This window comes from Balaenoptera borealis, assembly GCF_965194805.1.
Source record: "Balaenoptera borealis genome assembly, chromosome: 9".
In the NCBI taxonomy this organism is placed as follows: Eukaryota; Metazoa; Chordata; class Mammalia; order Artiodactyla; family Balaenopteridae; genus Balaenoptera; species Balaenoptera borealis.
In genome coordinates, this window is record NC_138873.1 from 21,505,680 (window position 1) to 21,526,659 (window position 20,980).

The following is a 20,980-nucleotide window of genomic DNA, read 5'->3' on the forward strand; positions in this document are numbered from 1 at the left end:
AGTTACTGAGTATTTATTATGTACCAAGCACTTTATATGAATTATCGCATTCTCATAAAACATTTATGAAGTGGGTTTTATGATGTTCATTTTATAGAGGAAAGAACTAGATTTAGATTTGCCCAAAGACACACAGATATTACAAGGCAAAACTAGGAACGGAACCAGATCTGCCTCACGCTTGAGCCTGTGCTCTTACTTCCTGTACCTTAACTGAGTTGCCATTTTATACAGCATTTATGATTAATTTTTGCTTTATAGATTGAAGTATTATTATTTCAAACATTAAAAATCATGGGACTTCCCTGGCAGTCCAGTGGTTAAGACTCTGCGCTCCCAATGCAGGGGGCACGTGTTCAATCCCAGGTAGGGGAACTAAGATCCCGCATGCTGCATGGCACAGACAAAAAAAAAAAAAAAAAAAATCATACTCCAGCTGAAATGGAATGTGTCTCTTAACCTTCTTAATCCCAGCCTCTTTATCAAATGAGACTGAACTAAAAACAAAGTTCTTCCAACCTTGAAAAAATATTCTACTTTTAAAATTGAACAAAGAGAACCTACCTTTATAAAATTTTTCTAAATTAATCGTTCTTGAAAGAAATGGTATTCTAGCATTAAGCTTCAAACAATAACAAAGAAAAACAAGTTTGACATGGATTTGAGAACTAATTCTTCAAGGAGTTATGCCAATTATAACATAACACCTTGTTTTCTTCAAATATGGGCAGCTGATTTTGTTATAGCATCCTCCCAGTAGGTTTCTAGCTCTGAAGATTAAATTATTACCACCGATTAACACTGAGTGTATACTACTGTGTTAGACTTATAGGTCTCTAGATGCCTTGTAAGTGTAAGAAATTCTTTACTATGACATATATGGCCCAATGGCATCAGGCCCACTGCTGCAGCCCTGTCTCCTATCACTCTTCTTCCATTGCTCATGCTACTCTAGCTACACAGCCTTTTTCGCTATTTCTCAAATACGCCAAGCTCGTTCCCACCACAGGCATCTTGTATGGCTCCCTCCATTGTACCATTTAATTTCTCCTCAAATGTCACCTCCTTAAAGCGGCCTGACTCTCCTGGCTGCCCCGCCTTAAAGAGCACCCACCCCTCACACAGCTCATTCTCCTGTAAGCAGTCATCACTGCCTAAAGTCATCTATCTGTTGTTTATCATCTTTTTCTCTCACTAGTAAATAAACTCCGAAAGTCAGGTTTTTTTTTTTTTTTAATTGTTCACCTTCTCTTTCCCCAGTGCTGAGTACTCTGAGTATTTGCTGAATGAATAAATAAAAGGAATGAACAAGCATCTATGTTGCATATTAATTTACACTGATTTTCCAAATCCACATTAAATGATGTATTTCAGTTAAATCATGTAAATACTTGCTAGATTTATCATTTTTGCCTTTTCCTTTAACTTTGGCCCTGGAGGTATGCAAATTAATATAAATCATCAAGCAACTTTATACATGTATAAATATTTCTCTTTGTCTTACCTGTCATATTGCAAGTCCTCTGGTTACTTTCAAAATGATACTGTCGTCGTGCTTGGGCAATGTATTCTGCAGCCTCCCTTTCTTGTATTTCTCTGATTTTCTTCTGTCCATATTTCCCCAGGATATATACTCCTAAAATTATTTTTTAAAACAAGTTAGTATATTAATGCAGTTAATTAGAGTATTAAAAATTCTAAACAGTATTTTTAACCCACTTTATCCAAATATGAGGCTTATATTAATGAAAAGCTAAAAATTACAACTTTTAAGAACCTAAATTAAAGAACTGTATAAGAATTGCAACCTGAAGAGAAGGAAAAGGAGACTGGCATTTTAAAAGCCAATGATAGATGGGTACATAAAGACTAGGTCTAAAGAAACAGGAAGGAATTAAATCTACAAAGTCAGGCAATGCCTTTAATAGTGAACTGGAGATATTCTAAATGTCCAGCAAAAGGGAACTGTTTAAATACATTATGGTCTAGCCATACAATGGACTCTTACATAGCTATTAAAAACTACATTGCTAAATAGTTAATGACTTAAGGAAACATCCATGTTATAGTGTTAGAGGATAAAATAAGATCCTGGAAGTTTTGCTTTTTAATGTAAGTAAACATATATGACAACAGATGGATTTTAATTTCTTACATATATTAAACAATGATCATTGCTGAATAGTGGGATAGCAGGTGATTTTTTTCCTTCTGCTTGCTTCTCTGTAGTTTACACATTTTCTTCAATCAAAATATAATACTTCTTAAAAATATAAGAAAAAATTTAAAAGGAAGAATAAAAGAAAGGTAGGTTGTCAAGCAGACATCTAAAACCAGAAACAAGTGAAAAAGGGAAGGTGAAGAGGGTACAAAAATTCCTAAATTATGACACTACGATATAAAAATATAGGTGGGGTCTTGCGGCCTGTAATTCACTTTGACACATTTCAGTACAGACAGTATAATATAAAATGTGCACATTTTGGTCATACCTTATAGGCAGTCAGTTTTCCTGACTGGGAATGTTAACACTCCAGCGTGGTTAGTTAGCATTTGATCAAAAGCCACATTTCAAGGTTTAAGCACTTCAACTAACCTAGCACAATTAATATCAGAAATGGCTTTTCACAGATTAAATGAATGGTGTTTAAGATACTGGGTTAGCTGAAACATTTTAGTAATATTCATTTGAACAAGAATATACGAGCAAGTCCTTCACCCTTAGGAATGGCTTAGTCTCGGATCCTCCGCCGCTAGTTCGAAGGATTCTTAGTCAAGAGGGTTAACCAAATGGCCAGCAGAATCCTACATCTAGAATACTGTTGCATTTGCTTTGGGTAAATCGTTTATGCATGGTTCTGTTGTAGCACCAAGAAAGGACAATGGGATTTCAATGAGCTTATAGAACAAGTTATGATACTGTTTTATCTATGCTTGATAATACATGTTTTAATGTGAGCCAGAATTTGTTTCATGATAACCTGGCAACAAGGCTGTAGGAGAGTAACTAATCCTCACCTACCTCCGACTGTCTGTAGCCTCCAATATAACAAAAAAGAACATAAGAATTGTACATGACCTAAATAATTGGATTTGGTCTGTTTGTCACAGGTGGGAAGGAGGAAGCCCACTAAGAACTGCAAAGCAAACACGTATCCTGAATTATTTTCACTAATGTAAGCAATACAGATGAACTGATAACATGTTATATGTCTTAAAAAGACAGTGAAAGAGTATGTGCTACAAATAATTAGAAATAAAGTGTGACTGCTGTTATGTCTATATGCAAAAAATGTATTATAATCTCCTTAAAGAATAAATAAAAATTCATATAAATGTCTTCAGAGCTACCTTTCTTGTAATTCACCCCCAGTAAACTGAAGACAGTGCCATAATACTAACAGAATGAAGCAACTGACTTACGTTTCACAAAGTAACCCTTTGACAGGCAACTCTTATATAATAACTACTTCTCAATGAATTGTTTCTATTTTATTTGCACAACAGATGGCTAAAAGTTATGTGTAAAATGATTATTATTCCTCAAATAATAATAATAGCATAAAATGAAATGCTGCAATGACACCCCTTGTATAGTTAAGAATTTTCTGGAATAATAGTAAATTTGATTGGTCTATGTGTTTTCCTGGGGAGAAGGTCCACTGCTTTCATTAGATTTTCAACAGTGTCTGACAAAAACACTTTAGGAACTACAGTTGACCTCTGAACAACTCCAGGGTTAGGGGTGCAGAACACTCCCTCCAGAAGTGGAAAATCTGCTTGTAACTTTACAGTGGGCTCAATTCATAGTTCTGTGCCCTTGGATTCAACCGAGGATCTGTTGTGCTGCAGTATTTACTGAAAAAAGTCTGCATATAAGTGGCCTTGCACAGTTCAAACCTGAGTTGTTCAAGGGTCAAATGTACTGTGTAAGTGGCCCTGTGCAGTTCAAACCTGTTTTGTTCAAGGGTCAACTAACTGTACTGTGTTTATTTGGTAAATGTAGTATATTCTTACTAAAGCTAAAAGATAAATTATTATGGGTTGAAGTGTATCCTACCCCAAATTAACATGTTGAAGCTCTAGTACTTCAGAAAGTGACATTATTTGGAGATAGGGTCTTTGCAGAGATAATCAAGTTAAAAGGAGGTCACTAAGGTGGGCCTTATCCAGTACGACTGGTATTCTTATAAGAACGGGAAGTTTGGACATAGACGTGTGTAGAGGAAAGATGATGTAAAGACACAGGGAGGAGAAAGCTATCTACAAGCCAAGGAGAAGGGCCTAGAACAGATCCTCTCTTATAGCCCTGAGATGGAACAAATCCTGCCAACACATTGATCTTGGATTTCTGGCCTCCAGAATTGAGAGACAATACATTTCTGTTGCTTAAGCGACTCAGTTTGTGGTGCTTCGTTATGGCAGCCCTAGCAAACTGATACAAGGCATTAGGCTAAAATCCCACAATCCATTATTTTCCTCGAGTTAGCACTGAAGTAAATTCCTATAACAAGGACTAATTTACCCAGGCTCTCATTCGCAAAATTCATAAATTCTGATTTTGTCCGATTTGTTTCCCTACGGAAGTAAGAACGAAGGCAGAGAATTCATTACCTAAAATGTGGAGCTCAGGATACACCTGACTTGCTGCCTGAATTTTGGCCCAGAAGAGAGTAGATACTGATGGCTGTGGCACCAACTAGGCAGGTAACTTTAAGCAAGTCTTTCCTCTCTCTGGGTCTAAATTTCTTCATAAAATGAAAGGCTAGGATTATATGAGCTTTAAAGTTTCTTCTTTAGCTATGACTTTATTTATGAATAATGAAAACATTCACTAAATACCTCAAAAAATAAACGTAAAATGTTTTGACGTTCCCTTTCAGAACACTGCTAGTAAAGCAAAATATCTTCTAGCCTTCCCATATTACGAATTTGGTTTTCTAAAACCATCACTTAGTGTCTTAATGGATGAAAATCCTTCAGTATAACTATTCTATTTTACTAGGTTAATAATGTCAATAAGAGTTTGAAAATAATCTATTAACTTCACTCCCATACAAAAGACCACCAAACCCTTCTATTCTGATTCTATTTCAGAAATATTTTCTAAATTTTGCCACTTTAGTCCACTTCTCTACCACTGTCTTCATTCAGACCCAGATTATTAATGCTCTTGAACTGTTTTAACAGCTTCCTAACTCTCCTTTGTTTCTGGTCTCACACCTTTCCAATCCATCTTTTATATGCAAAGTGATTATCTAAAACTTAAATCTGACTGTACTATCGCCATATTTAGAATTCTTCAACACCCTGCCATCATTTCTTAATGTACAGCCCCTGTTCCACTTACATCAGAATTACTGATGGGGTACTTGTTAAAAATGTAGCCTTTGAGGAAGTTCCTTGAAAACATCCCCAAATGTTTTGTCTTACATGATGCTGTACCCCAAATATATAATATTGGTACACAATTGGAGCTCAATAAATATTTGTTGAATGAATTAAAGAATTAATGAACTGCACTCTGGACCTAAAGAATCAGAATCTCGGAGAAAGAATTCTATATTTTCATTAAGTCCCTTCAGTGATTTTTATCCATACTAAAGTCTGAGAAGCTCCAAATTCTGTAGAATGGCACAGTAAGGAAGGCCCTTCACAATCTGCACTCTAGCTACTTCTCCAAATTTATCTTTTGCCACTGCCCATTTGTTCCCTGCGCTTAGCCATAGTGAAATACACTTTGATTCACCAAAAGCAAGGTCTCTGAATCTGCTGAGCAACCCCTTTACCTGCTGTGCCCCCTCTACTTTGCTAGCTGTAACTCCAGGGGATTCTTCTTTTTTTAAAAATTAATTAATTAATTTTGGGCTGCGCTGGGTCTTCGTTGCTGCGCGCGGGCTTTCTCTAGTTGCGGCGAGCGGGGGCTACTCTTCGTTGCGGTGCGCGGGCTTCTCATTGCGGTGGCTTCTCTTGTTGCGGAGCACGGACTCTTAGGCGCGCGGCCTTCAGTATTTGTGGCACATGGGCTCAGTAGTTGTGGCCTGTGGGCTTAGTTGCTCCGTGGCATGTGTGATCTTCCCGGACTACGGATCGAACCTGTGTCCCCTGCATTGGCAAGCGGATTCTTAACCACTGCACCACCAGGGAAGTCCCTCCAGTGGATTAAGGGAGGCTTGCTGAACACCTCCATGATTCTCTCTCTCTGTGCTCCCACAGAACCCTGCTCTATTATGGTACTCTAATACTATCACTGTACTACTTTTGTTTATTTCCATTTCTGCTTTCTGGACTGCACTATGAGTTCCTCAAAGTGAAGAACTGTATCTTATTCCTGCGTATCACCAGAGCCCAATATAGAGAGAGTAGGCCCTCTAATTCAAATGTTTGTTGAATGAATGAAAAACCAAAGAGACCAAACATTAAAGTTTTTTCCCCACCACTGAATGGCCAAGCTTCCTGAGCATGCAAGTTGATTTCTTATCTAGTTTGCAAATCTGTCAAAATGTGCTACTTCTTCCATGAAGCCCTTTCCTAATTATTTCCAGCTGCACAGGCTACCTGCCAGTTTGCTATATACAGCATTTTTCAGCTCTTATTGTGTTGTATTTTAATTATTTGTATGTTTGTTGCTGTGGTTTGAATGTTTGTGTCTCCCCTAAATTCATATGTTGAAATTCTAATGCCCTATGGGATGGTATTAGGAGATGGGACTCTTTGGGAGGCACTTAGGGCATGATGGTGGGGCTCTCAAGAATGAGATCAGTGTTCTTTTCAAAGGGTCTTCACAGAGATCCCCAGCCCCTTCTGCCATGTGAGACTACAAGAAGTCTGCAACCCCGAAGCGGACCTTCACCTAACCATGCTTGTACCCTGATCTTTGATTTCCAGACTCCAGAACTGGGAGAAATAAATTTCTGTTGTTTATAAGCCACCCAGTCGGTGGTATTTGTTATAGCAGCCTGAACAAACTAAGTCATTTGTTTTCATTCCTTTTAGACCATAAAGTCCATGAAGACAGAGTGGTATAGTGCGGAAAGAGAATGTGCTTCGGGATCTAACGCACCTGGGTTTGAGTTCTAGCTTCCCCGTTACTAACTCTGGGACCCTCAGCAAGTTTTTAAATTCTTAGCACTCTGGTTCCCACATTTTTGAATGGGGAAAACAATAACTATCCTGTCATCATCCCCACTGAATAGAAGAGCTTAACACAGGGCCCACTGGGCACCCACAAAATGGTAGCTATTACTACTAAAAATCTCTGTAAATCTTGTATTTCCAATCATATTACCTTCAACACTACAGGCACTGGATAAATATTTCTTAAAATTGATTAACTGATATGTACCATGTTATAGGACCTTTCCCTTGAAGCAGAAAGACTATGAGGCTCAAACAAATGCCAATCACGGTCATCCACTCTTTTTTCTTTTCAGACTTACATCCCTTCTTGTTATAAAACAGTAGGATTATATTCTTTTTCTGTTCCTCTGAACCTCTTCCCCCCTTTCTCATTCCTCTTAATCTCTAACTATAAAGCTCTCAATAGATTTTTGAAAAAAATCTATAACTATCTCTTTTTTTTGAATTTTTGAAATTTATTTTTTTATACAGCAGGTTCTTAATAGTTATCCATTTTATACATATTAGTGTATATATGTCAATCCCAATCTCCCAATTCATCACACCTATAACTATCTCTTAAGTGTACTCTTTTGCTTCCCCTATGATTATTTCTAATCTACCATTAGGTTGTTCCATAAATCTGATGGGGTATGCTATTTTTTCTGAGATTGCTAAAGAGACACTATTTTCTTTCCTTCAGTAGAGGCAAAAATATCTTATTTACACTTCTTCCATCACACATAAATCATTAGCTTCTACAAATAAACTGGACTCAGTAGTCTTTGTGTAATTTAAATATACATTAGATATCAGTGCATGAAGATATTAGAAAATACATTTTATCTATAAAGAATTTTTCAAAGAATGCCATTAAAATTTACATATAATCATTATCGATCTGTGGTAGACCTCAGAGACGAGAAAAACACTCTCCTTGCCTCATTAACAAGAAGCCTGTTTCAAATTTTCAAGAATCAACAGAGCTGAATTATTGATGCTAAGAGTATTGCTAATTTCAAATTGTTTTGGGGCAAAAGAATATAATCAATAGTAAGAGAAAAACAACCAAATTCTTTGGGAAACTTCTGCTCTTGCTTTTAACTATTTCTGTAACCAAAGCATGTAGTCCGTGATAATACTTCTCAAAAAACTCCAATGCTAAAAATTCCCTCTTAACAGTCCTACATTTCCTTCTCCTGTATCACACAAGACCTTTTATTTTCTCCTTTACATTCCTGCATGAGTGTCTTATGAGAAAAAGGCTCTCAAGATTGCTATCTAATCTGTTTCTAAATCTCCTCTCAGCCTGTGCAACTCAGTTATGTGAGCTAGGTGATCCCAATCTTGAAGATCCTGAGAAGACTGCACAACATCCCGAAAGCACTTTCTTACTGCATAATTTACTACATAGTTTGTATTCTAAAACAGCAGAAACAGAGCTAAAATACTGATTTGTGTTTCTTTGTCTAGCATATACCTTCCAGTCCTTCAGTACAACTGTGCTGTTTTCAAAAATTCAAATTAACTTTAAACAAGAACTCGAAGTGCAGGCTTTAGTTAACTTCCCTCGAATATTATGAAACTTCTGCGGACGGTGAATGCCAAAGTACTGGGAGTACCAAACAGAAACGAAGAACCTCACAGTAAAACAATAGAAGAGAAGTAAAAAAAAAATATGTCTGTAAGAGAACGGTGCCTTGAAACAGAAACAAACAAACAAAAAAATTGTGGTGGTTTCTCCCAAGGTGGGTGAGTAAAAGGCGAGAAAGAGAGTAAGCGGCAGTGTCAGGGTAAAGGGCACAAATTTCACAACTGCAGAGATGTAAAGAATCCTGGAGGTTTGTCACCCGGTTCCCCGTCCCACGGTTGAACGAATCCTGGGCCATGATCCCTCCACCTCTATTTTAGAAGACAGACACCTCTCTCCCACCCCCTCCTCCCTATGCCCCTTTCCAAGAACGCTGTCACCCACCTCCGAGGACCGTACCCAGGAAGATGCATTTCTTTTTGTGACGTTTCAGAAAATTCCACGTAGATCTCAGCATCTTCAGGCCCTGGGGGTGCGGGCTGCCTAAAGGGAAGGAGGAATGGTTCACCAGGAAAACGTTTCTTCGTCGCCAGGCACGGACGACCCGGCTGGACCGCCGTCGTCCCACTCGGTGCTCTCCAAAAATCACGAACGCGACTTTCCGCAGAGACTGTCACCGGAGCGGGAAGGGGGCGTGGACTGCAGCTGAGCAGCTGCGCTTTCTGTTGCTGCCGGCGCGCCGCCGCCGCCGCTCACTAGCCTGGGGCGCCGAGGTCCGTCTAGAATTCGCTCCCGAGTGCCTCAGAGTTCGATTCCCCCGGAAACGACAGCCCGCCCCGCCGCGTTCCGTTGCCAGCGCTCCTCCTCCGCCGCGGCCTCTGGCGCTGAGCGAGGCCGCCCCGGTGCAGTATGGAGGCGAAGGTGGGGTCCACGCAGACTACCGGCGGCGCGTGCTCTGTGTTGGCGGAGGAGACCGAAAAGTGGATGGAACAGGCGATGCAAATGGTGAGGGGTCGGGACGTGGATGTATAGGGTGGGAATTTTCTCCGGCTTATCCTGACCCAAGCATTTGAGTAAACGTCCCCGGGGGTGCTTTCTGGTCTCAGTAATCTCGATGGCGCTCGCCTTCTCTGGGTAAACAGCTGGCTTTACTGTCCTGAAATGTTCTTTAGCCCATTCTCACAGTGGTTCTGAGGAAAGGAAGAGAGGAAATACAGAAATTATTTCTTTTTCACTTGTTTGAAGTATGCGCCAAACATCCCTATTCGGGGGCTGCTGGCACGGGCGTGCTGCGTCCCCTTGTTTCCTGTGGACGTTCGCAAATCCTCGAAGTCACATTATTTTGTATTTATGACCTCTTGAATCTATCTAGTAGAAGGAAGGAAGCTGAGGATGTTTCCGGTAGAGAGCAGGGTAAAAACAAGTCCCTGAACAGCCAGATTCTCATCCATCCATCCATCCTTTCACTTCCCTCGCTCCCTTCAGGACTCCTGATTAAGGAGGGATTCCTGATTAAGGAGGGCTCTAATAAGATTTGTGTATAATACAAGCTTTAGCCATACTTACGTGTCCCAGCGAACTCTTTAATAGGGATAAAAGTGTATTTGGCATATATGTATATGTATGTAAATCATGCACACACACACATATATGCATATGTTCTTTTAAACTTGTTTCTCATACTCTTTTGAAAGTGGCTCACAGTAAGAAAAAAATCTATTTTGTATTACATTCCCGTAAACACACACATAGATAAAATTGAAACAAAAGTTTTACAGAACAGTACTTAATCTTCCTATGTACAGTTTTCCTGGTATTTCTCTTTCATTGCATTTTGGAAAAAAAAAAAGTGCTGGTCATCACCCCTGATTTGATTTCATGACCCACTCTTTAAGCCCACTTCAAAATTTATTTCCCCCATTAAACTTACAGGATGCATAACTTTCTGTCTGATACTTTAATGTTCACATGTGCCTTTAAATAATTAATTTGTAATTTGTAACATGGAGTTGTTTGTCCTGAACTCCTTTTATGTTACTAAATTCTCCAAGTTGGAGACAAGTTTTCATGTGATATCAAAAATCTCACTCTCCGTACCCCAAATCATTTCAATAATATCACATGCCTGGCAGCGTCTTTTTTTTTCCGGCCGCGCTGCGCGGCGTGTGGGATCTTAGTTCCCCCACCAGCGATCAAACCCGTGCCCACTGCAGTGGGAGCGCAGAGTCTTAACCACTGCACGGCCAGGGAAGTCCCTGGGCAGCATCTTTTTTTTTTTTTTTTAAATTCATTTATTTATTTTATTTATTTTTGGCTGTGTTGAGTCTTCATTTCTGTGCGAGGGCTTTCTCCAGGTGCGGCGAGCGGGGGCCACTCTTCATCGCGGTGCGCGGGCCTCTCACTGTCGTGGCCTCTCTTGTTGCGGCGCAGGCTCCAGACGCGCAGGCTCAGTGGTTGTGGCTCACGGGCCTAGTTGCTCCGCGGCATGTGGGATCTTCCCAGACCAGGGCTCGAACCCATGTCCCCTGCATTGGCAGGCGAATTCTCAACCACTGCGCCACCAGGGAAGCCCCCTTGGGAAGCCCCCTTGGGAAGCATCTTAATAAGTAGTGAGGATGATAATAAATGCACATGAAGGCTAAAATATCTCAGATTAAGCTGCGTTTATATCTTTCTATGGGCGAGAGACCTGGAGGCCAGGGAATGCTGGAATACTGGGAATTCGTGGTCTCTTCCGTTTATTTTCATTTGCTTCAGGAGCTCTCCTCAGAGTATATATGTGGAGCTTGTGTAGATGAAATTTTGAGAGTTGCTGTCATAGAGGACTCAATAGTGGTTCCATAAACAGCTAAGTTTAATCAGTCATTGAGCTTTTCCACTTTGTGTATCAGAAATATGTTTTCTTTCCATCCTTTCATATCTTTGTACTATTCTCTAGACTTCTGGACTAAACATTTGAGTCTTTTTTTTTTTTTTAGAAATTTCATGTAATGTCTGAAACATTTATATTAACATATTTCCGTACATATTTCCATACAAATACAAATATAAGATTTTTAGAAATTTCATGTAATGTCTGAAACATTTATATTAACATATTTCCATACAAATAACCCAATGAAAGTTTAGTATTAGTTGTTTTGTTTGTTTGTTGTTTTATACTGCAGGTTCTTATTAGGCATCAATTTTATACACATCAGTGTATACATGTCAATCCCAATCGCCCAATTCAGCACACCACCATCCCCACCCCACTGCAGTTTTCCCCCCTTGGTGTCCATATGTCCATTCTCTACATCTGTGTCTCAACTTCTGCCCTGCAAACCAGCTCATCTGTACCATTTTTCTAGGTTCCACATACATGCATTAATATACGATATTTGTTTTTCTCTTTCTGACTTACTTCACTCTGTATGACAGTCTCTAGATCCATCCACTTCTCAACAAACGACTCAATTTCGTTCCTTTTTATGGCTGAGTAATATTCCATTGTATATATGTACCACAACTTCTTTATCCATTCGTCTGTTGATGGGCATTTAGGTTGCTTCCATGACCTGGCTATTGTAAATAGTGCTGCAATGAACATTCGGGTGCATGTGTCTTTTTGAATTACGGTTTTCTCTGGGTATATGCCCAGTAGTGGGATTGCTGGGTCATATGGTAATTCTATTCTTAGTTTTTTAAGGAACCTCCATATTGTTCTCCATAGTGGCTGTATCAATTTACATTCCCACCAACAGTGCAAGAGGGTTCCCTTTTCTCCACACCCTCTCCAGCATTTGTTGTTTGTAGATTTTCTGATGATGCCCATTCTAACAGGAGTGAGGTGATACCTCATTGTAGTTTTGATTTGCATTTCTCTAATAATTAATGATGTTGAGCATCTTTTCATGTGCTTCGTGGCCGTCTGTATGTCTTCTTTGGAGAAATGTCTATTTAGGTCTTCTGCCCATTTTTGGATTGGGGTGTTTGTTTCTTTAATATTGAGCTGAATGAGCTGTTTATATATTTTGGAGATTAATCCTTTGTCCGTTGATTCGTTTGCAAATATTTTCTCCCATTCTGAGGGTTGTCTTTTTGTCTTGTTTATGGTTTCCTTTGCTGTGCAAAAGCTTTGAAGTTTCATTAGGTCCCATTTGTTTATTTTTGTTTTTATTTCCATTACTCTAGGAGGTGGATCAAAAAAGATCTTGCTGTGATTTATGTCAAAGAGTGTTCTTCCTATGTTTTCCTCTAAGAGTTTTATAGTGTCCAGTCTTATATTTAGGTCTCTAATCCATTTTGAGTTTATTTTTGTGTATGGTGTTAGGGAGTATTCTAATTTCATTCTTTTACATGTAGCTGTCCAGTTTTCCCAGCACCACTTATTGAAGAGACTGTCTTTTCTCCATTGTATATCTTTGCCTCCTTTGTCATAGATTAGTTGACCATAGGTGCATGGGTTTATCTCTGGGCTTTCTATCTTGTTCCATTGATCTATGTTTCTGTTTTTGTGCCAGTACCATACTGTCTTGATTACTGTAGCTTTGTAGTATAGTCTGAAGTCAGGGAGTCTGATTCCTCCAGCTCCGTTTTTTTCCCTCAAGACTGCTTTGGCTATTCGGGGTCTTTTGTGTCTCCCTACAAATTTTAAGATGATTTGTTCTAGCTCCGTAAAAAATGCCATTGGTAATTTGATAGGGATTGCATTGAATCTGTAGATTGCTTTGGGTAGTATACTCATTTTCACAATGTTGATTCTTCCAATCCAAGAACATGGTATATCTCTCCATCTGTTGGTATCATCTTTAATTTCTTTCATCAGTGTCTTACAGTTTTCTGCATACAGGTCTTTTGTCTCCCTAGGTAGGTTTATTCCTAGATATTTTATTCTTTTTGTTGCAATGGTAAATGGGAGTGTTTCCATAATTTCTCTTTCAGATTTTTCATCATTAGTGTTTAGGAATGCAAGAGATTTCTGTGCATTAATTTTGTATCCTGCAACTTTACCATATTCATTAATTAGCTCTAGCAGTTTTCTGGTGGCAGTTTTAGGATTCTCTATGTATAGTATCATGTCATCTGTGAAGAGTGACAGTTTTACTTCTTCTTTTCCAATTTGTATTCCTTTTATTTCTTTTTCTTCTCTGATTGCTGTGGCTAGGACTTCCAGAACTATGTTGAATAATAGTGGTGAGAGTGGACATCCTTGTCTCGTTCCTGATCTTAGAGGAAATGCTTTCAGTTTTTCACCATTGAGAATGATGTTTGCTGTGGGTTTGTCATATATGGCCTTTATTATGTTGAGGTAGGTTCCCTCTATGCCCACTTTCTGGAGAGTTTTTATCATAAATGGGTGTTGAATTTTGTCGAAAGCTTTTTCTGCATCTATTGAGATGATCATATGGTTTTTCCTCTTCAATTTGTTAATATGGTGTATCACACTGATTGATTTGCGTATATTGAAGAATCCTTGCATCCCTGGGATAAATCCCACTTGATCGTGGTTTATGATCCTTTTAATGTGTTGTTGGATTCTGTTTGCTAGTATTTTGTTGAGGATTTTTGCATCTATATTCATCAGTGATATTGGTCTGTAATTTTCTTTTTTTGTAGTGTCTTTGTCTGGTTTTGGTATCAGGGTGATGGTGGCCTCATAGAATGAGTTTGGGAGTGTTCCTTCCTCTGCAATTTTTTGGAAGAGTTTGAGAAGGATAGGTGTTAGCTCTTCTCTAAATGTTTGATAGAATTCACCTGTGAAGCCACCTGGTCCTGGACTTTTGTTTGTTGGAAGATTTTTAATCACAGTTTCAATTTCATTACTTGTGATTGGTCTGTTCATATTTTCTGTTTCTTCCTGGTTCAGTCTTGGAAGGTTATACCTTTCTAAAAATTTGTCCATTTCTTCCAGGTTGTCCATTTTATTGGCATAAAGTTGCTTGTAGTAGTCTCTTAGGATGCTTTGTATTTCTGTGGTGTCTGTTGTAACTTCTCCTTTTTCATTTCTGATTTTATTGATTTGAGTCCTCTCCCTCTTTTTCTTGATGAGTCTGGCTAATGGCTTATCAATTTTGTTTATCTTCTCAAAGAACCAACTTTTAGTTTTATTGATCTTTGCTATTGTTTTCTTTGTTTCTATTTCATTTATTTCTGCTCTGATCTTTATGATTTCTTTCCTTCTGCTAACTTTGGGTTTTGTTTGTTCTTCTTTCTCTAGTTTCTTTAGGTGTAAGGTTAGATTGTTTATTTGAGATTTTTCTTGTTTCTTTAGGTAGGCTTGTATAGCTATAAACTTCCCTCTTAGAACTGCTTTCGCTGCATCCCATAGGTTTTGGGTCGTCGTGTTTTCATTGTCATTTGTCTCTAGGTATTTTTTTATTTCCTCTTTGATTTCTTCAGTGATCTCTTGGTTATTTAGTAACGTATTGTTTAGCCTCCATGTGTTTGTCTTTTTTACGTTTTTTTCCCTGTAATTCATTTCTAATCTCATAGCATTGTGGTCAGAAAAGATGCTTGATATGATTTCAATTTTCTTAAATTTACTGAGGCTTGATTTGTGACCCAAGATGTGATCTATCCTGGAGAATGTTCCATGCGCACTTGAGAAGAACGTGTAATCTGCTGTTTTTGGATGGAATGTCCTATATATATCAATTAAATCTATCTGGTCTATTGTGTCATTTAAAGCTTCTGTTTCCTTATTTATTTTCATTTTGGATGATCTGTCCATTGGTGTAAGTGAGGTGTTAAAGTCCCCCACTATGATTGTGTTACTGTCAATTTCCTCTTTTATAGCTGTTAGCAGTTGCCTTATGTATTGAGGTGCTCCTATGTTGGGTGCATATATATTTATAATTGTTATATCTTCTTCTTGGATTGATCCCTTGATCATTATGTAGTGTCCTTCCTTGTCTCTTGTAACATTCTTTATTTTAAAGTCTATTTTATCTGATATGAGTATAGTTACTCCAGCTTTCTTTTGATTTCCATTTGCATGGAATATCTTTTTCCATCCCCTCACTTTCAGTCTGTATGTGTCCCTAGGTCTAAAGTGGGTCTCTTGTAGACAGCGTATATATGGGTCTTGTTTTTGTATCCATTCAGCCAGTCTATGTCTTTTGGTTGGGGCATTTAATCCATTCACGTTTAAGGTAATTATCGATATGTATGTTCCTATGACCATTTTCTTAATTGTTTTGGGTTTGTTTTTGTAGGTCCTTTTCTTCTCTTGTGTTTCCCACTTAGAGAAGTTCCTTTAGCATTTGTTGTAGAGCTGGTTTGGTGGTGCTGAATTCTCTTAGCTTTTGCTTGTCTGCAAAGTTTTGATTTCTCCATCAAATCTAAATGAGATCCTTGCCGGGTAGAGTAATCTTGGTTGTAGGTTCTTCCCTTTCATCACTTTAAGTATATCATGCCACTCCCTTCTGGCTTGCAGAGTTTCTGCTGAGAAATCAGCTGTTAACCTTATGGGAGTTCCCTTGTATGTTATTTGTCGTTTTTCCCTTGCTGCTTTCAATAATTTTTCTTTGTCTTTAATTTTTGCCACTTTGATTACTATGTGTCTCAGCGTGTTTCTCCTTGGGTTTATCCTGTATGGGACTCTCTGCGCTTCCTGGACTTGGGTGGCTATTTCCTTTCCCATGTTAGGGAAGTTTTCGACTATAATCTCTTCAAATATTTTCTCTGGTCCTTTCTCTCTCTCTTCACCTTCTGGGACCCCTATAATGCGAATGTTGTTGCGTTTAATGTTGTCCCAGAGGTCTCTTAAGCTGTCTTCATTTCTTTTCATTCTTTTTTCTTTAGTCTGTTCCGCAGCAGTGAATTCCACCATTCTGTCTTCCAGGTCACTTATCCGTTCTTCTGCCTCAGTTATTCTGCTATTGATTCCTTCTAGTGTAGTTTTCATTTCAGTTATTGTATTGGTCATCTCTGTTTGTTTGTTCTTTAATTCTTCTAGGTCTTTGTTAATCATTTCTTGCATCTTCTCAATCTTTGCCTCCATTCTTATTCCAAGGTCCTGGATCATCTTCACTATCGTTATGCTGAATTCTTTTTCTGGAAGGTTGCCTATCTCCACTTCATTTAGTTGTTTTTCTGGGGTTTTTTCTTGTTCCTTCATCTGGTACATAGCCCTCTGCCTTTTCATCTTGTCTATCTTTCTGTAACTGTGGTTTTTGGTCCACAGGCTGCAGGATTGTAGTTTTTCTTGCTTCTGCTGTCTGCCCTCTGGTGTTTGAGGCTATCTAAGAGGCTTGATGGGAGGCTCTGGTGGTGGGTAGAGCTGACTCTCCTCTTGCTCTTGGATTCTCTTGTGCACGTTTGAAATGGCCACATAGCCTCACATAGAATCCTTCAGGAGTTAGTTTTACAGAAAGTCCTTGTCACATGGCTCCCCATTTGTTTACTCTTGCAGTTTTTTTTTAATCTTTAAACTTTCTATGCCTCACTCTCTTGCTAAATGTCCCCTCTCCATTTGTCCCTTGAACTAGACCTACTAAGAACCCAAACACTGATAAAGTAGCTGATCAGCGGTGACTACAGTAGAAATTAGAGACAGAGCCATGGCAGAGAGCCCAGGAACCTGACATCTGGTAGGTGCTCCACAAAGACTTGTCGAACAAGTGAGTGGATGGAGCCAGATTGCCTGGGCTCTAGTCCTAGCCTCTTACAGGGGCTAATTCCATAACCTTCCCATGGCTCCGTCTCCTCATCTGTAAAATGGGGAAGCTCACGGAACCGGTCTCATAGGGTTATAAACTAAATGAATTAATACAGTGCTTAAAATAGTCCTGGATCAAGGTAAGTTTTTCAGTGAGCTCTAAGCTCTTATTATTTGCAAGCTCAGAATCAGAACACTTGAGATGTAGACATAACAGTCTGTTGTAATAGAAACTAGAAATGTAACTTATAGATAAGTCACTCTTCAGGTCACTGGTTTCATTCCCTCCATTCCGCCCAAATTGACCCTTCTTTCTTGGCCTAGTTTTTTCCTTGGATTTTCCATAACACCAGACACTCCTGGTTTTCCTCCTACCTCAGTAGGCACCTCTTTTAATCGCCATTGTAAGAGCCTTCTCTGTTTATTCCACCTTTATTTTTTTTAATGTTTCAATTTGAAATAATTACAGATTCATAGGAATGAATACACAGAGTATACAGAGAAGGCCCACATACCCTTCAGGCAGTTCCCTCCAATGGTAACATCTTCCGTAACTGTAGTGAAATATTAGAGCCAGGAAAGTGGCATTGACCCAGTCTGCAGGGCTTGTTCAGATTTCATCACCTTCATGTGCTAACCTTAAACTGTTTGTGTATGTGCGTGTGTCTGTGTGTCTGTGTACTTCTATGCAATTTTGTCACCTGTTTAGTTTTGTGTAATCACCACCAGAACGGCTCCATCACCACAAGGCTTCCTCATGCTACCTCTTTATAGCCACCATCCCTCCCAAACCCTAAACCCCGGCAGTCATTAATCTGTTCTCCATACCTGTGGTTTTGTCATTCAAGAATGTTTTATACATGAATATGTCACCTTTGGGGATTTTTTTTTTCCATTCAACATAATTTCCTTGAGATCCATCCAAGTTTTGAGTCAATTAATAGTTGATTCCTTTTTATTGCTGTGTAGTTTTCCATGGATAGATGTAGCACACTTTGTCTAACCAGTCACCCTTTGAAGGACATTTGAGTCATTTCCAGTTTTTGGCTATTATGAATAAAACTCCTATGAACATTCATGTCTGTATACAAAATTGTGTATTATATGAACATAAGGTTTCATTTCCCTGGGTAAATAAATGCCCAGGAGTGCAATTGTTGGGTCATATGTTAAGTGCACGTTTAGCTTTTTAAGGAACTACCGAACAGTCTCCCAGGGTGGCTGTACCATTTTACATTCCTACTGGCAATATATGAGCGATCCTGTTTCTCTGCCTTGCTGGTATTTGGCGTTGATACTTTTTATTTTAGCCATTCTGGTAAATGTGTAGTGATAATCTCACTGTGGTTTTAATTTGCATTCCCTAATGGCTGATGTTGTGACCATCTTTTCATGTGCTTATTTGCCATCTGTACGCCCTCTTTGATAAAATGTCTTTAAATATCTGTTGCCCATTTTCTAACAGTTTTTTTTAACTGTTGAATTTTGAGCATTCTTTACATAGTCCAGATCTAGACTTTTGTTGAAAATGTGGTTTGTAAATATTTTCTTCCAGTTTTAGCTTATCTTTTCTTCCTCTTAACAGGGTGTATTAGTTTCCTATGGGTGCTGTAACAAATTACTGTACACTTGATAGCTAAAAACAACACAAGTTTATTCTCTTATGGTTCTGGAGGCCCAGAGTCCACACTGAGTTTCACTGTGCCAAAACCAATTGTCAGTGGGGCTGTGCGCCCTCTGGAGACTCTAGAGGAGAATATGTCTCCTTGCCTTTTGCAGCTTCTGGAGCGACATTCCTTGCTTGGTTCTTGGCCCCTTCCGCCATCTTCAAAGTCAATAGCATAGCATCTTCAACTCTCTGTCTCTGCTTCCATCATCACAGTGCTTTATACTTTATGTGTCAAATTTCTCTCTGCCTCTCTCATAAGGACACTTATGATTGCATTTAGGGCCACCTGAATAACCCAGGGTAACTTTCCTGTCTCAAGATGCTCAACAAATACTTGATGGATGAAAAAATGATTTGTCTCTCTTGTGTACCCCAGGTTATGTGTCATCCTAAGCTTATTTTATTTTATTTTCCTTCAATTAATTTTTTATTTTTGTGAAGACAAACAACACAAAGCAAAACTGATCAAAATATTTGAACAGGAACTTCACAAGAGATATCCAAATGTCAATAAGCTTACAAAAAAATGGTAAACCTCTTAACTCACCAGGGAAATGAAAATTAAAACCACAAACACTACCTCATATCCATCAGAATATCCAAAATAAATAATATTAGCAATTCCAGTTGTCAGTGAGGATGTAGAGCAACGGGAACTCTCACACACTGTTCATGGGAATGTAAATTATTCCAACCACTTTGGGAAGCTGGCAGTATCTATTGTACTAAAGGCAAACACACACATAGCCTCTAACCCAGTAAATTTACTGTTAGGTATATACTCAACAGAAATTAATAGTACCTGAAGAGACAGGTATAAACATGTTCATACAGCATTATTAGTAATAATCATGAAGTGGAAACAACCCAAACATCTATCAACAGATTGTATAAATAAACTGTGGTATATACATACAAAGTAATATTATAGGGCAATGAAAGTGAACGACAGTTACAGGAATGAACATGGATGCAACTCAAAAACGTATGTGAAACAAAAGCAGCTAGAAACAAAATACCTACGCCGTGAGTCCATTTATATAAAGTTCAAAAACTGGTGTAGTTAAGTCAGAATGGTGATTTAAGCTTACTTTAAATTTCATTCTTTGTGCGATGATTGCCTTAACTGCACCAGTACTTAGTCTCCACCCTCCCCAGCTGTCAGTCCTCCTCCTGGCTTTCCTTTCTATAGTAGCCTGTGGTGCATTTGTATATTTATTTGTATATAATCACCAAACCTTGGAACTCTTCAGTCTTTCAAACTTTGCATTAACTGGGTATGCTTTAACTGTTTTTACAGAACTGGGACAGCACTAGCCTGTGGGTAGTTCATGACACAATTCTGAAGAATGCGGTCTTATTGTTTCAGATACTGTCTGTTTACACCTCTCCATGCCCCAGCTCTATCCCACCACTCCAGATGGGAGAGAAGTACAAAATGCTCCCACCATGTGCCTCTCCTTTCAGCGCTTTTGGCCAAATGATAAGTTGCAGTTGAGCACGCTTGAAGCAGCTAAGGAACCCATGCTGGCATTATGATAGGACGTTATTGCTACTATAAATAGTGTAGCTGGGAGCAAGAGGCTAGTGCAGGAGATAGAACACACTGTTTTCCGCTAAGTCTTCAACTTGGCACTTTATGTGCCCTATGGTGTGTGAAAATACCTCCACTTAAATGGGAGTCTTGTCTTGCAAAGGGTCTTCCAGCCTGCCAAAGTAGGAAATGCTGTGCCTTTCTAGAAACAGCTGTATTTGGGTTTTTTAACTGTAGTGAGGTGGCAGTGATTGTATAGTAGTCCAAGGGTTGCACCCGTTTAAAGTTCTCTCTCACCTGTGATATCAGGGCATCCCAGAGGTAACCTGCCTGTTTTTGCTCTCTGCCTGAAGAAGTATTCCTTAGCTGTCCTGGGCCCCGGAGCTGCTGGGGTTCCCTCAGCCATAGCGCTAGAAGAAAAATGGACAGCCTCTGATAGAGGGGAAACTTTGCAAATATAATAATTGGTTTGCCATTTCTGGGGTG

At 39.0% G+C, this 20,980-nt stretch overlaps 2 protein-coding genes and 1 long non-coding RNA gene across 11 annotated transcripts in view; 1 reads left to right on the forward strand and 2 right to left on the reverse strand.

The window, feature by feature from the left end:
* Window positions 1-9,394, reverse strand: part of PEX3 (peroxisomal biogenesis factor 3) — a 38,031-nt gene extending 28,637 nt beyond the window's left edge. Inside the window, exons 1-2 of one of the 3 annotated variants that reach the window (XM_082405544.1) lie at window positions 9,110-9,394; window positions 1,505-1,636 (exon numbers count right to left, since the gene is read on the reverse strand). In XM_082405544.1, the coding sequence (XP_082261670.1) occupies window positions 1,505-1,636; window positions 9,110-9,167 (190 nt within the window). In that variant the 5' untranslated portion in view covers window positions 9,168-9,394. Of the gene's footprint in view, window positions 1-1,504; window positions 1,637-9,094 lie in introns of all 3 variants that reach the window. The other 2 variants (XM_082405545.1, XM_082405543.1) reach the window with 2 other exon arrangements.
* Window positions 9,395-9,430: 36 nt separating this feature from the next.
* The window catches only part of ADAT2 (adenosine deaminase tRNA specific 2), a 112,134-nt gene continuing 100,584 nt past the window's right edge, over window positions 9,431-20,980 (forward strand). For all 7 annotated transcript variants that reach the window (XR_014248505.1, XR_014248506.1, XR_014248507.1 and 4 more), the window contains exon 1: window positions 9,431-9,655. Coding sequence is in view for 1 of the 7 variants with exons in the window: in XM_082405585.1 (XP_082261711.1) it covers window positions 9,560-9,655 (96 nt within the window). In the remaining 6 variants the exon portion in view is untranslated. The remainder of the gene's footprint in view (window positions 9,656-20,980) is intronic.
* LOC309634953 overlaps window positions 11,645-20,980 on the reverse strand; it is a 738,917-nt gene continuing 729,581 nt past the window's right edge. The window contains exon 2 of the long non-coding RNA XR_014248523.1: window positions 11,645-14,311. This is a non-coding gene — a long non-coding RNA (uncharacterized lncRNA). The remainder of the gene's footprint in view (window positions 14,312-20,980) is intronic.